The sequence below is a fragment of the Macaca thibetana genome, chromosome 2, assembly GCF_024542745.1.
Source record: "Macaca thibetana thibetana isolate TM-01 chromosome 2, ASM2454274v1, whole genome shotgun sequence".
Classification (NCBI taxonomy): Eukaryota; Metazoa; Chordata; class Mammalia; order Primates; family Cercopithecidae; genus Macaca; species Macaca thibetana.
This window is the reverse complement of record NC_065579.1, coordinates 97,202,049-97,215,765: the sequence shown is the minus strand read 5'-3', so window position 1 is coordinate 97,215,765 and position 13,717 is coordinate 97,202,049. Positions and strand designations below refer to the sequence as shown.

The 13,717-nt window shown below is 47.2% G+C and overlaps 2 protein-coding genes across 2 annotated transcripts in view; one reads left to right on the top strand and one right to left on the bottom strand.

Annotated features, from left to right (window-relative positions):
- GASK1A (golgi associated kinase 1A) overlaps positions 1–13,310 on the bottom strand; it is a 30,099-nt gene extending 16,789 nt beyond the window's left edge. Inside the window, exon 1 of the mRNA XM_050780402.1 lies at positions 8,803–13,310. Coding sequence (XP_050636359.1) covers positions 8,803–10,026 — 1,224 coding nt within the window. The 5' untranslated portion in view covers positions 10,027–13,310. The remainder of the gene's footprint in view (positions 1–8,802) is intronic.
- The window catches only part of HIGD1A (HIG1 hypoxia inducible domain family member 1A), a 1,051,097-nt gene that overhangs the window by 797,614 nt on the left and 239,766 nt on the right, over positions 1–13,717 (top strand). The window lies entirely within an intron of this gene.

Here is a 13,717-nt window from a genome sequence, read left to right as displayed (position 1 = left end):
ACAGAAAAGAGTCCAGAAATAGACCTATATACGTATGGAAATTGGCTCTATGGTAAAGGTAGCCTTTCAAGTTGAGGGAAAGATTGATTATTCAACAAATGTCACTGGGACATTTGGGTTGCCATCTGAAAAAAAAAAATAGTTGTTTTATACCTTATCCCTTACTCCAAAATAACTTCCAGATGGATCAGAGATATATCAAAAACATGAGAGAATTTTAAAAATAACCCTGAAATGAGAATAGCCTTTTAAAATATAACACATGAACCTAGAAATCAGAGAAAAGCCTGGTCATTTTAACAATGTACATTTTTAAAACTTTCTGCACTGCAAAAAGACTACAAACAAAGCTTAATGACAATCTAAGGGAAATATTATATACTACAATGGAAAACAAAGGGCTAAGTTCCTTAATCTATAAAAAGCTCTTAAAATCATTAAGAAAAAGACCAACAACCCAACAGAAAATGGAGCAAAGAACATGGATGGAGCTGGAGGCCATAATCCTAAGCAAACTAACTCAGGAACAGAAAACCAAATACCACATGTTCTCACTTATAAGTGGGAGCTAAACATTGAGTACACATGGACACAAAGAAAGGAATCACAGGGGCCGCACAAAGAAGGGAACAACAGTCAGTCACAGGGGCCTACTTGAAGGTGGAGGGAGAGGATCGAAAAACTACCTCTCGAGTACTATGCTTATTACCTGGGTGACAAAATCATCTGTACGCTAAACACCCATGACACACAATTTACCTGTATAACAAACCTGCACATGTACCCCTGAACTTAAAATAAAAGTTTTAAAAATAAATAAATAAAACCTACCTAGGCTGGGCACAGTGGCTCACACCTGTAATTCCAGCACTTTGGGAGGCCGAGGCGGGCAGATCACCTGTGGTCAGGAGTTCAAGACCAGCCTGGCCAAAATGGCAAAACCCCATCTCTACTAAAAATACAAAAATTAGCCAGATATGTTGGTGGGCACCTGTAATCACAACTACTCGGGAGGCTGAGGTAGGAGAATCACTTGAACCTGGGAGGCGGAGTTTGCAATGAGCCAAGATTAGGCCATTGTACTCCAGCCTGGGCGACAGAGTCAGACTCCGTCTCAAAAAAAACAAAAAAAAAAAAAACAAAAAAAAAACCTACCTGGTGGCAGATTGTGCTGGTAGCAAGAAAAATAGATGTTTTAAAAAAGAAAAGAAAATGGGGCAAAGAATATGGATAGTATTTTTGTCTTTTAAAAGGCTTTTAAACAGAAGCAGGACTAAGATTGAGGCCAAAAAAAAAAAAAAATCAAAAGAGGTACTCACTTTCTTTTTTTTATATATATACTAAAAGAATAAAGATTTTTATTAAGCATTGTAAGTTGCATTCAGTAGCCTTCAGATACACCACAATCCATCGACAGTCAATCAAACCCAACAGCAGTTCATTCTTGCACAATCCATGCGTCAGGGCCGAACTCCCTTCAACTTACAGTAAGATCCTACTTAGTTCTTGTGGGCAGGGGTTGGGGATTACACCTCATTTCTGATCACTAATGTGATGAAGAGCATCAGAAGTATATGAAAATGATAAGAAGTCATTCTGATTTCAAAGTACATTGTTTGGAAACATTAACAAAAACATCAAAATGATAGGAACATACCTGCTTCTACTAAATTCTCAATGGGAAAGTTCTCAAGAACAAGCATTTTGTTTCCTGCTACAGAATGGGGTGTGTGTGTGTGTGTGTGTGTGTGTTTTTAAGATCAAAGGGTTTTTTTCCACAGAATTTCATATTTGCTAATATGAAAGCATAAAACAGCAACAAAGAACAACAGTACATACAGCAGTGAATACACCAGTGTAATATTGATGTTCGAAATGGCTAGATAATTTTGGGGGGGCTTTAGAATAAATGCAACAGAGGTCAATAATCATAAAATTGCAAGGTTAGCGCAAGATCAGTCAATGACTAAACAGAGTTAACATCTTTTCTAGGACTATTACTGATTATTAGCATTTTTGTTTTGCAAATGGGCACATACTGATAGGAATGGAAGAAAGGACGATAACATGCATAATATTAACTACACACTTCAAAAATTACGAACCATGCAGAAGTTTAGCTCAAGTAGTATTACTAAAGGTCTACATCCGATTCAAAACCACATAGTTCATTGATCACAGATGCATGGTGTGAGTCACGAAAAGTTTCAGAACACATTGTGTTGATTTTGAAAGGTCATTTGCATCTTCTATTTCAACTTTATCTCCATTTAACTTGCTCATAAGTATGTATGATGTATTGTATATTTAAAATCAGCAGAACAGCAATATTACTGTATAATTTTTTAGTTTTGATAGTTGCACTTTTTTTTTCAACACAAAAGAACCACATCAACAGTGATGAAATTTAAGAAAGAAAAACTGTGGTTGTGCCTTATTTCTTTCACAGTCATAAACATCAAACCTTAAGGAAAGCTTCATTGTGAAACAGCAATGCAAAAATCAAATATAATGGCATACATATGGTGCCAAATACTAAAAATTGTATTTTAAACTATATATACTTCAAGACTGCCAAAATTTGTTTTCTTTATACTTCAAGAAACACAATTATAGGCTTTTGTCATAACCAGCTTATTAAACTTTATGTGTACCTCATTTTAAGAGTGGGAGTCAAATGCTCTTCATTTTCTTTCTCTTTTTTGTTTTATTATAGCATTTTGACTATAACTGGTTAAAATTTAAAATGTATTGTTTAAATCTCTGATATTAAAGAGGGATCTGAATTTCCAAAGTCCTCATTTTTCTCTTACAGAAAGGACAAAATGTACATAACTGCAAGTTCTTTCTCTCCAGATATTCCTAAATCCTTACCTTCCAGCATCCTTCACCCTCTATAAAAAATACATTTACTCTTCTTTATTTAAGACAGCTGCCTCCAGAGCAGCTTCTCTGCCACAAGGGCTGTCTGTACTTAGTGCATTTAAATGACGATTTGTATTGCACGTTTTAGAGTCATTATTCAAGACACTTTCAGAGTGGCTGGGGGCCCTGGCATCACCTGGGGTCCCGTTCATCTTGGGAGACGGCTTCTCCTCAGCCATCACTCCATTTTCAGCCAGGGACCCGTCTGAAGACAGAGGACTTCGATTCCTCAGATTTTGACTTAGGTTCTGTGGCCACTTCTTCCGCTGAAGCAGCATAAGGAGGTCTGCCCTGAATCGCTGCCTGGTTTGAGGTACTCACTTTCAGTGTTGTGCAATCGCAGAGTCAGCACCCAGGAGTGAGCATGCTCTTAATTTTCTGCACCTTGGAAACCTCCCTTGCCTCATGTGTTAGTTTTCTATTGCCATGTAAGAAATTACCATGAGCTCAGTGGCTTAAAAGAACATATCTATGATTTCACAGATTCTGTGGGTAAGGAGCCTATACATTTTTGCTAGGTTCTCAGCTCAGGGTTTCCCCAGGCTACAATCAAGGTATGGACCAGGGCTGGATCTCACTCTAGCTCAGGGTCCTCTCTTAAGCTATTCAGGTTGCCAGCTGACACCATTGCTTGCAGTCGGAGGACTGAGGTCCTCGGGGTTGCCACGGTCCTTCTAGATGTCTCCTCTCCCCATAGGCAGTTCATAACATGGCTGTTTACTTTCTTCCTTGAGACCAGCAGAAGATTCTCTGGTGCTTCACCTTCTTTAAAGATTAGGTCAGGCCCACCCAGGATAATCTCCTATTTAATTAACTCAGAGTTAACTGATCGTAAACTAATCACTGGAGTAACATTCCTTCATATTTGAAACTGGCCCAATTTTCCAACCAGCTGGATGCCCACAGAACTGAAGCTTAAGAAACATACATTTGTACAATAAAATGTACCTGCCGCCTGTCGACCGGCTCCTCTTCCATACCCCTAATTCCTGTTTTCCCCCACTGGTTACAATGACGCTAGACCACCTGCTGCCTGTTAACTAACTCCTCTTCCTTGCGCCTGTTGTTTTCCTTCCTGGCTATATAAACTCTTAACTTTGGTCAGGGAGGAAGGATGGATTTGAGATTTGGTGCTCTGTCTCTCTGGCTAGCATCGCTGGTAAAATAATAAAGCCTTCTTCCCTGGCAACACTTGTCTCAATGATTGGCTTTCTGTGAGGCAAGCAATGGGACCTAAACTGAAACCCTGGTGTTCAGTAACAAAGTTTGGTTCTGACCAGAAACACCTTGCTTGTGGGTCAGCTGCCACAGGCTGGGAGAGTTTCAGAAGCCTCCGAAGCTGCTGCCTGACTACATTTGGCCCAGTGGTTGGCTTTGGGCTCTCTCTCTGGCCTCGTCACCGCTGGCCCCAACTGCATTCCTGATTGTCTAGGAAGCCTTTGAGATTTGACATGTGCATCCAGACAAGTGAGTGGCTTTTGTGGGTACCAGACAGCAGGATTGGCTCCTCTCAATTTGGGAGCTGAAGGAATATCCATCTGCATGTTGAACAAGCCCAACTGACTGAGAGAGAAAAGCATCCTGATTGTTTCAGTTTGGAAACTCTTAGGGCTTGTTGCTTGTTGCAGCGGTTGAATTGTATTTTAGTGACTCTGTGTGTGTGTGTGTGTCAACACAGTCGTGGGAGGTCAAAGTTTGATCCCAGAGTGCAGCCCACTTGGGTGCACTCTTCAGGGTTGGTCTGAATGTGTTGTAGGCTGATGGAGCCAGGGAAAGTCTACAGCCATAGCACCCTGAATGTGCCCGATCTCATCTGATCTCGTTAGTACGTGATGTGCTGTGGTGCTGCTTGGCCCAGTGTTCTCTGGAGTCGGGGGCAGGGGTGGCCTTTAAAAAAACAAGCTGCCATAGAAACTGCTTTACCCAAAATTTTGGTTTGCAGCGTTGATTGTGTTACCTATTGGAGCAAGCAAAGTTTAGCCATGTGAACATGTTCATAAAACAGTGAGTTTGTGTTGCTATCTCATGGCTAGAATTCTGACATAAAAGCTATTGAATCTTGCCGGATGTGGTGGCTCATGCCTATAATCCCAGCACTTTAAGAAGCCACGGCAGGCAGATTGCTTGAGCCCAAGAGTTCAAAACCAGCCTGGGCAACATGGCAAAACTCTGTCTCCACAAAAACATTTAAAAATTAGCTGGGCATGGTGGTGCACACCTGTAGTCCCAGCCACTCAAGAGACTGAGGTGAGTGGATCAATTGAGTGCAGGAGGTCGAGGCTGCAGTGAGCTGTGATCGTGCCACCACATTCTAGCCTGGGCAACAGAGTGAGACACTGTCTCAAAACACAAAACAAATCAAAACAAATATCAAAAAAACTATTGGATCTTTGTGTGTGTGTGTGTGTGTGTGTGTGTGTGTATGCATGTTTAGCTGTATTTACACATACTATATATTGTATCTACCAAATTGGTTTATAAATACAAGAACGCTCATAAATAAGTCCAAGTGTTTTTCAAGTCCATGTGACTTAAATAAATTTTTAATAAACAAACTGGCCCTGAGATTTTGGTAAAGTAAAAATAGGAGTGGCTTTGGGATTGTCAGCATACCCTTTTGACTGGGTTTTATCTTTGTCTCTGCTAGATATTTTGAGGTGTCAAGGTTTGGCACAGAAGGTTATAAAACTATGATAAACCCAGCCACAACAAAATGATCTCTGTGTGAATTTGTTTTCAGCCTCGGCCACCAGAATGAGAGCAGACCTGAACCCAACCCACAGCTTGCAGCTCAGCTCAGTTGAACCCAACTGACCCACAGATCCTGGAGCAAGAATAAAGAGCTGGCATTGTAAGCCATTGAGTTTTGGAGGTTTGTTACATACACAGTGTTATTTCAGCAATCACTAATAATACAGAGTGTTATATGGGATTTGTGAAGCATAGGTAGGCTTTATAGGGTGTATAAGAGATGTGTATGTGTGCAGGCTTGTGTTTTGTGCCTAAGTAAATGGGATGTGGAGATGTACACAGGAAAACAAGGGTTTCTACAGGATAAAACCTACCCCAGAGTGGGCTGAACGCAGTGTGTACCCAGCCCCTGATCAGAAGGTTCCTGGGCAGGAAAGCCCACATTCTACAGCCCTGCATCTCTCTGACTTGCCAGTGGTTTCTCGGAAGGTAGCATTAGCCAGACAGGGGGTGTTTGACTGGACTGGCATTCAGCAAAGCAGGGAAGAAGTGGCACGAGTCCAGCCGAGGCATGTCTGCCTATACAACCAACCTGTGTGTGTTTTGGCTACAGAGACTTGTCCCCACAGCAGGGCTTGGCAGCTGAGGAAGAGTCCCACGCTGCAACCCTGAGAGGTGAACAGAGGGGCTCTGTGTGGAGCAGAGAGCAGCTGCGAGCACATCAGCTGGACTGGGGCTTTGCAAGGAGCTGTACCTCAGAGATCAAGGCCCCAGGACACCCCTGCAAGCATCCCCTTTTCCTGCCCTCATTCATGGACAGCTGAATAGTAACTGTGATTCAGAGACTGAGCTCCAGAGTCAGACCATCCAGGCTGCTGCTCAGCCCACCAGCTGCCACCTTGGGCAAGTAACCTAACTTCTCTGGGCCTCAATTTCTCACTCATAAGTTGCCATGAAGAGTGGATGAGTAAATTCCCGTAAAGTGGGATGGTACCTGCTTATTATTGAGTGTGTGCCATCCTCCAGGCACTGTACTAAGTACATTACATGAATGACCTTGCATCCAGAAACTAAGCGTGATCAATGTTATTATCTGACGAAGGCTGGGATCCCCAGAGGACAGACCAGGATTCAACTGAGAGCAGTTTACTTGTGAGCTAACTCCAAGAAACACAAGTAGAGTGGGGAAGAGTCAGCAGTTACCACTGTGAATAACTGGGCTCCAATCCTGCTAGATTAACTGAGAGGTGTGTAGAATATGCATACAGGGCATCTATACACCTACTCTCCTCAGTTACAGTTGGAGGCTGCTCCTGGAGACAGCCCTGTTTGCTCACGACTGTCCCAGCTTCAGCCCTGAAAGTCCTATGATCTATGAACTGGGAAACCCCTCCTTCCCAACCTGCATGGTTGGCCACGCTACTTGGAGTGTACTCATCCCCAGCACTTCCAGTGCAGCAAGCGAGCAAGCCTGCAGATGCAGGTGCCAGCAACCAGGAGTACACCAGGTACTAAATGGTCAGGCTCAAGGGGATGAGGCTGGGGTGCACAGCCCCATTTTGGGGTGAGAAAAGTAGAGCTGAGAAAGGCTAGGTAATCTGCCCAGGAGTACACAGTGGGAAGTGGCCTGGGGGTGGGGGTTCAAACCCATGTCGGTCTGATGCCAAGGCCCATGCTCTTGACCATCAGGGTCCATAGCTCCTCCTTCCACATAGCAGCAACGGGGACATAGGTTGGAGGAGCTGGGAGGACGACAGGAGAGCAGCTAGTCTCGTGACTGGAAACAGACTTATCTGTAGGCAGACTGGCGTAACATTCAAGAGGCCAGAAGGACAGTAGATGAGTGTCGGACAATAAAGAGGTAGAGCCTGTGGCCAAAAGGAGAGTACGGCAGCCTCCACAGGGGGCAGCAGATGCTCAGCTCAGGCTGCTTCCTGCTGTATGGGAATGAAGGACCAGTATTACTAAACCATCCAATTTTTCAAGGGAAGCTGGATTTTTATAGTAAATCTCTGAAGTATTACATATTATCTAAGAATTTTCTAAAATAGAAACCCAAACCCGTGTGAATGAAAACACCGCACATTGGTCCACTCACCTCTGCACGTAACCCTAAGAGCTGACATTGAGGACCCTTTTCTTCAACAGGGGTCTCTATAGAAATCGGGGCTGGCTCCATGTGCATTTGGTGCACACATCCACCCTCACTGAGCTTTATCTGTTTTTTGTCTTTGTTACTGTCTGGCCATATTTCCCCACATGTATATCTATGGCAGACATCCAGCTCATGGGCACCAGAACAGCCACACTGGTTGTTAACAGATCAGTAACTAGCTGGTGCCTATAGTCCCCCAGTCAGCCCGTGTACCGACAGTCCAACCCCTTCCCTGGGATTCCCACACTACCCCTCGATCCAGCAACTCCAGGGTTAACTCCTGACAGGTCAGGGGCCTCAGCCAGCGCAGATCCCTCTCATTCTTCAGTGCCCAAGCATCCTCCCTTTCTCTCTCCCTCTCCCATTCTCTCCATCGCTATCTCCGTCTCTCCCTCTCTCACTTTTTAAAAAATTATACGACCATCTTGAATCCTTGTTGATTCAAAGATGTAAAGTTATAAACAGTGGTGTGCTGGTAAATGTTGAACAATCAGCTCTCCAGGAGTAGAGGGGAGTCCTGATTTGTAGCATTTGCTGCTTTCCATGGTGTAAACAGATATTCACACCCTGATGGATTTCAAGCTACCAACATGAGCAAATGTGGAGTTGTTGAGAGATGTGCAGTGGCACACCGTTAGCCAGCATTTATTACATAGACACGAAGCTGCAAAAGCACAGATGATAGGAAAATACTTAGGAAATAATGCATTCTGAGTAGTTATTACCTTCGTTGCTAATATAATTTATTATTGTTTCTACAACTCAATTTTTTCATAATGCCTGTGTTTCACAACTAGGTACAAAATTCCTGAAAATTTTAGCCATCAGCTCTTGTGAACTGATGAGCTGGCTCTGGTAACCACTGGATAAATAAATAGAGGAAGGAAAATTACAAGCACAGGTGCTTGGTGGTCAAAAAACCAGGACGTGGGGGAGAGTCACCATCCAACCTCAGGTGGGCAATTCAGGCCTCTCCACCCGGAACCCCCTACCTCTGCAGCTCTCTACCCCCACTGCCCACCCCCACCTACCTGCAACAGGAAGTCGAAGAGCGCCAGGCGTGCCCACTCGGTATGATGGATGCCCAGGCATGGGGCCTGGCCTGGCCAGCTGCAGCCGTGTGCCAGCAGGGCCTGGTACTGCAGCCAGCCCAAAGCCAGAGAGTTCTGATCCTCATCCGGGTCACTCAGATGCTGCACATCGGGCGCCCACCAGATGATAGGCCTCGCTCTACCGTCTGTGTAGCGGTAGGGCAGGAGGGGGCTGTGGAAGCGGCGGGCCACGGCAGGTAGGCTCCGGCGCAGCCCCAGCACGCGATCTACGTGGAAGGACAGGACCTCAGGCAGGTCCCCAGGCCTCTTGATCAGGCCACAGAGCCCCTGGGAGCAGAGTTGGCTGAGCCTGGGAGAGGACATGCCCTGAAGGGCACCCTCAGCGGAGAAGCCAACCTGTAGCACCTGCCCATGGGCGGGGACCCTGGCTTTGCCCCCCACCTCCCCCTGCGCCAACAGCCGGAGCATCTGCACGTCGTGGTCTGTCAGCCATGGGGGAGCCTGCCCACCAGTCCTCGAGCTGCTCAACAGCGTCTCATCGTCACACCATACTGACCCTTGCAGCTTCTCAACAGAGCCAGGCCACTGATGAGCCCCTGGGGCCAAGGTGGGATCCTCTGCTTGTCGCCCACCAGTCAAGGCTCTGTTCTCAGCTGCCAGCAGATCCCTGCCTTCTGCTGTATGGGGCCAGAATGTCAGCCCAGCAGTAGCTCTCCAAGCCCGTAAAGTTGCCATGTCGCTCCCTGGGAGTGGACCAACCAGGGCGACCATCTCACTCTGTGTCTCTTGGATGGGACCGCCATGCTGGGGGTGACCCAAGTCTTTGGCTCCTGGATCTCCGACCTCATCCTCCCTCAGGAGCACAACATGCTGAGTACTGAGTCTTGGATGTCCTGACAAAGTAATATCCCTCCTGACCCTCCCTAGATGCCTGAGGTCCCCTCCTAGGGACTCCCTGCTTCTGTCCACTCTTGCTCTATGGCCTTGCTCCTCAGCACAGACCAAGATGGAGTTCCTGGGCAAAGCACGGCCTCTCCAGAAGCCCATGTTTCTGGCCCACTGCCTCCGGCTGGAGCTCAAAGCCTGCCGGATACGGGTTGCAGGGGTGCCAGTTACCCCCTGAGGCTCCATGGGACCAGGGTCTGGGCCGGCAGATGGGCGCTGTGGGGGAAAGCGGGTGACAGCCATCGCAGAGAGGGTCATCAAGAGGCAGAACGCTATCACTGGCCGCCTCTTGCCACGCAGCCTTCTCCAGAGCCAAGACGCCTGGGAGACAGGGTAGAAAAAAAAAGCTTAAGACCTGGGAAATACAACAGCTCAACCCACAAAACAATGGGGATGGGAAGCAAAGGAGACGCCCAGTTCATGAGAGACTGAGAAGAGCACAGCCCAAGTGGAGGGACACCTGGCTGCCTTCAAGAGAGGAAATGGGCAACTCCAGCCAACTGCACTCCTGCTTCCAAGCTTGGCTTGCTTCTCCTTCTAGGGCAACCTCTGCTGAGGCCTGCAGACCCATGCTCTTCTGCCCTATTCTCCCTTCGAAGAAACTGCCATTACAACACCGTCACCATGCACCTCAAGGGGTTTTTCTCATGTCTGTCCCCATCACCAAGATCTGGCCTTCTCTTTTTGTCTCCATGGGCCCATTCTGGCAGATCCCTTGATGTCCCCACACACATGCCCTTACCCTTTTCCAGGCACATGGAAACCCAGTCAGAGATGACTTTGCCAGCCTCCTTAGCAACGGGGTGTGACCACATGACCAAGTCCCTGACTATGTCATGAGAGCCAACCACTTTTGCCAGCCCCACATGCTTCAAAGGAAGTGGCTGCCCTGGCCTTTCTCTCTCACCATCTTTGCTGGTTGCACACAGATGTGGCAGCAACAGCTCTGCACATGTTAGCAAGAACACACCCTAGGGGCAGTGATTTCTCAACACGTAGTCCTTGAACCAGCAGTATCAGTATCACCTGGGAACTTGTCAGAAATGCACATTCTCAGGACCCCACCCCAGAACTACTGAATCAGAAACAGGGGCTGGGCAGCCTATGTTTTAAGAAATTCTCTGGGTAATTCTGATGTGGGCTTAAGCTTGAGAGCCACTGCTCTAGGGCATCATGAGCCACAAGAGGGAAGGAACATGGTGTCTGGAGCAGTGCAGCCTGCAGCTGGGAGTCTCTGAGCCTTTATGTGACAGACCTACAGGCAGAGCCCTGGTACATAATGGGATTCAACAGATATGTGACTGACAAAATGAATGGAAAATCTAGTCCAAATCACCAAAAAAAACTCCCCAAATTAAGTTTACTTATTAAATCCATGAGATATTCCTTAGAGATTTTTGATACTGTATGCCGTGTGAGGCAATTTGCTGGAATGCACAGAAAAGGCACACAGGTAAACAGAATTTTAAAGGTGTCAAAGAAACAACACCCACAAAACAAACCAGATTCCACTTTTTTCCCTGCATGTGCTTGCTCTTCTGAGAAGCTCCCTTGTGGGTGTCAAAAGAGTATTATCCAGGATCTGCAGTGGACATGTGGGTGAAGTCCATCATCAGTAGCCTCCTTCTTTCTCTCAAAAGTGCCACCTTTATCCCCCACAATCTACCCAAGCCATATCTATCCAGGGACCCCGATCCATGACCTAAGCTGATGGGGCCGTCCTGGATCCTGACCCACAATGGACCAACAGATCCTCACCCCCAACCCAGTCCTGGGAGCATGGGCTTGTGATAAATCAGCAAGGCTGACTTGTCCTGCTCATGAAATGGAGAGCAGAGGCCCATTGCCACCCAGCCAAAGATGACAGCAGTGGGCCATACTCTGCTGAGAGCCAGTCTGCAGGGAGAGAGAAGGAAACAGTTGCATAGACAAAGCAGAGATGAAAACAGAAGGAAGAGCCTTGCCCAGCTTTCTGCGCTGCGGTTCCGGTTCTGAGCCTGGCCCAGGAACAGCAGTAGCCACTGCCTAGGGCTCTTTGGGACTGAGCAGCATCCACGTAACCCATTCTCCCTCTACACCTGAGCTGCGGATCGTGGGTACTCCTGCTACATGCAGCCAAAAAGGCCTAATTCAGATCATCTCTGAGTTCCCTTTCCTCTACAATTAAAAGAGCATTTCCTGGCCGGGCGCGGTGGCTCACGCCTGTAATCCCAGCCCTTTGGGAGGCCGAGGTGGGTGGATCACTTGAGGTCAGGAGTTTGAGACGAGCCTGACCAACATGGTGAAACTCTGTCTCTACTAAAAATACAAAAATTAGCTGGGTGTGGTGGTGCGTGCCTGTAATCCCAGCTACTTAGGAGAATCACTTGAACCTGGCAGGAGAACCGCTTGAACCCGGGAGGTGAAGGTTGCAGTGAGCCAAAATCACACTACTGCACTCCAGCCTGGGTGACAACAGCAAAACTCCATCTCAAAAAAAAAAAAAAAAAGTCACAAAAGAGCCTTTCCTCCTTCAGTACCCATTTGACCTTCCCCTTCCTTCCAACCTCATGGCCTGGAGGAATGCCGCCCCTCATGAATTTCCTAATTTGTCTGCATTTTCAGTCCCTTCTAAGTCAGTGACAGTTGCTGCAGGAGCTAAACGCATTTCTCAGCACCGTAAACATCAGATAATAATCAAAAGGAAGTAGAAGTGGGAAATCTCAGTTACAACCCAGCCTTAAAGTTCCTCCACACTGGTTCTCTCCCTGTCCTAACCCCTTCTGCTTCCTGGACATGAGGCCAGCATCTCCCTCTTAGTGCCTCCATGAATGGTGCACTGATGTCTCTCGGCCCCACTTTTGCCAAACACCTCAGCCACAGGAAGCCAGTGTGTGGTGGTGGAAGGAACGCTGAACGGGAGTCAGCAGGCTGCAGTCTGTGGGGCCACCTTTACCCACTCTCTGGACCAGCTTCCTCATCTACAAGGGGTTGGGTTGGATGAAATAGCCTTTGAGGTCTCACTTCCCCCAATACCCAGTGATGCTAACTCTTGGTGGACAGTGGAGGTGAACTGACTCAGCTGTGGTCTCCCCTGAACCTCCTCCTGTCCATAACAAGCACCTGTAGCAGAATAAAGCTGCACAAGAGAACCCACACACCACCATTGCCCAGTAAGTCAATGTAGGCCCTTAAGGGTGGCTTTCAGAGAAAAGGGTTGAGATGAGGGTTTTCTGCCCCTGCCCAGTCACCACTGGGAGACCCAATCACCCACCTTGGCCTGAACAGTAAGACCACGATTGTTTGGGTGAAGGAAAAGGGACAAGATGGAGGAAGGTGAACAAGATGGAGCAGTCCCTGTTGTTTCCGGGTTCTTCATCACAGATTTTCCCGCGCCCGGGAAAAGAACCAAATCAACTGAGCATGCGCAGAATGACGTCAAGCCGGGGACACCGAAATTCAAGAAGCCACTCCTACACAAACGCCCCGAACTCCTCCCCTTCCAGCTCCCAGGCATAAAAGTCCGCCGCCGGCCGGAGCCAGGGTGACTTCTTCGGCCCCCCACATTCATGGACCGGAGAACATCACCTGAGAGCGCTGGCGCAACTTCCCTGGCCCCCCCACACCTGAGGACCAGAGAACTTCGCCCGAGAGTGTGTGCATATTTGCAATAAAAGACTGCCACTTTCTTATGTACTTTGGCCTCATGTTTAATTACTTAGCTCTCCTAAATTAAGTTACATTAAATTAAATCAAAACAGTTGGTGCCGAAACCCGACCCAGGAGGAGACCCTTCCTCAACATCCCCTAAGGGTCTAACGAACCTCCTCCACAGCGAACCGGTTCCCAACCCAACCAGCCACGAACACCAAACAAGTGTTCCAGCTTTCCACTGGTGCCGCTCTGAGAATTTCTTCTTCGGTGAGTACTCCCCTTTGTTAACCATCTCCGTCCGTTTCCGTGTCTTTGG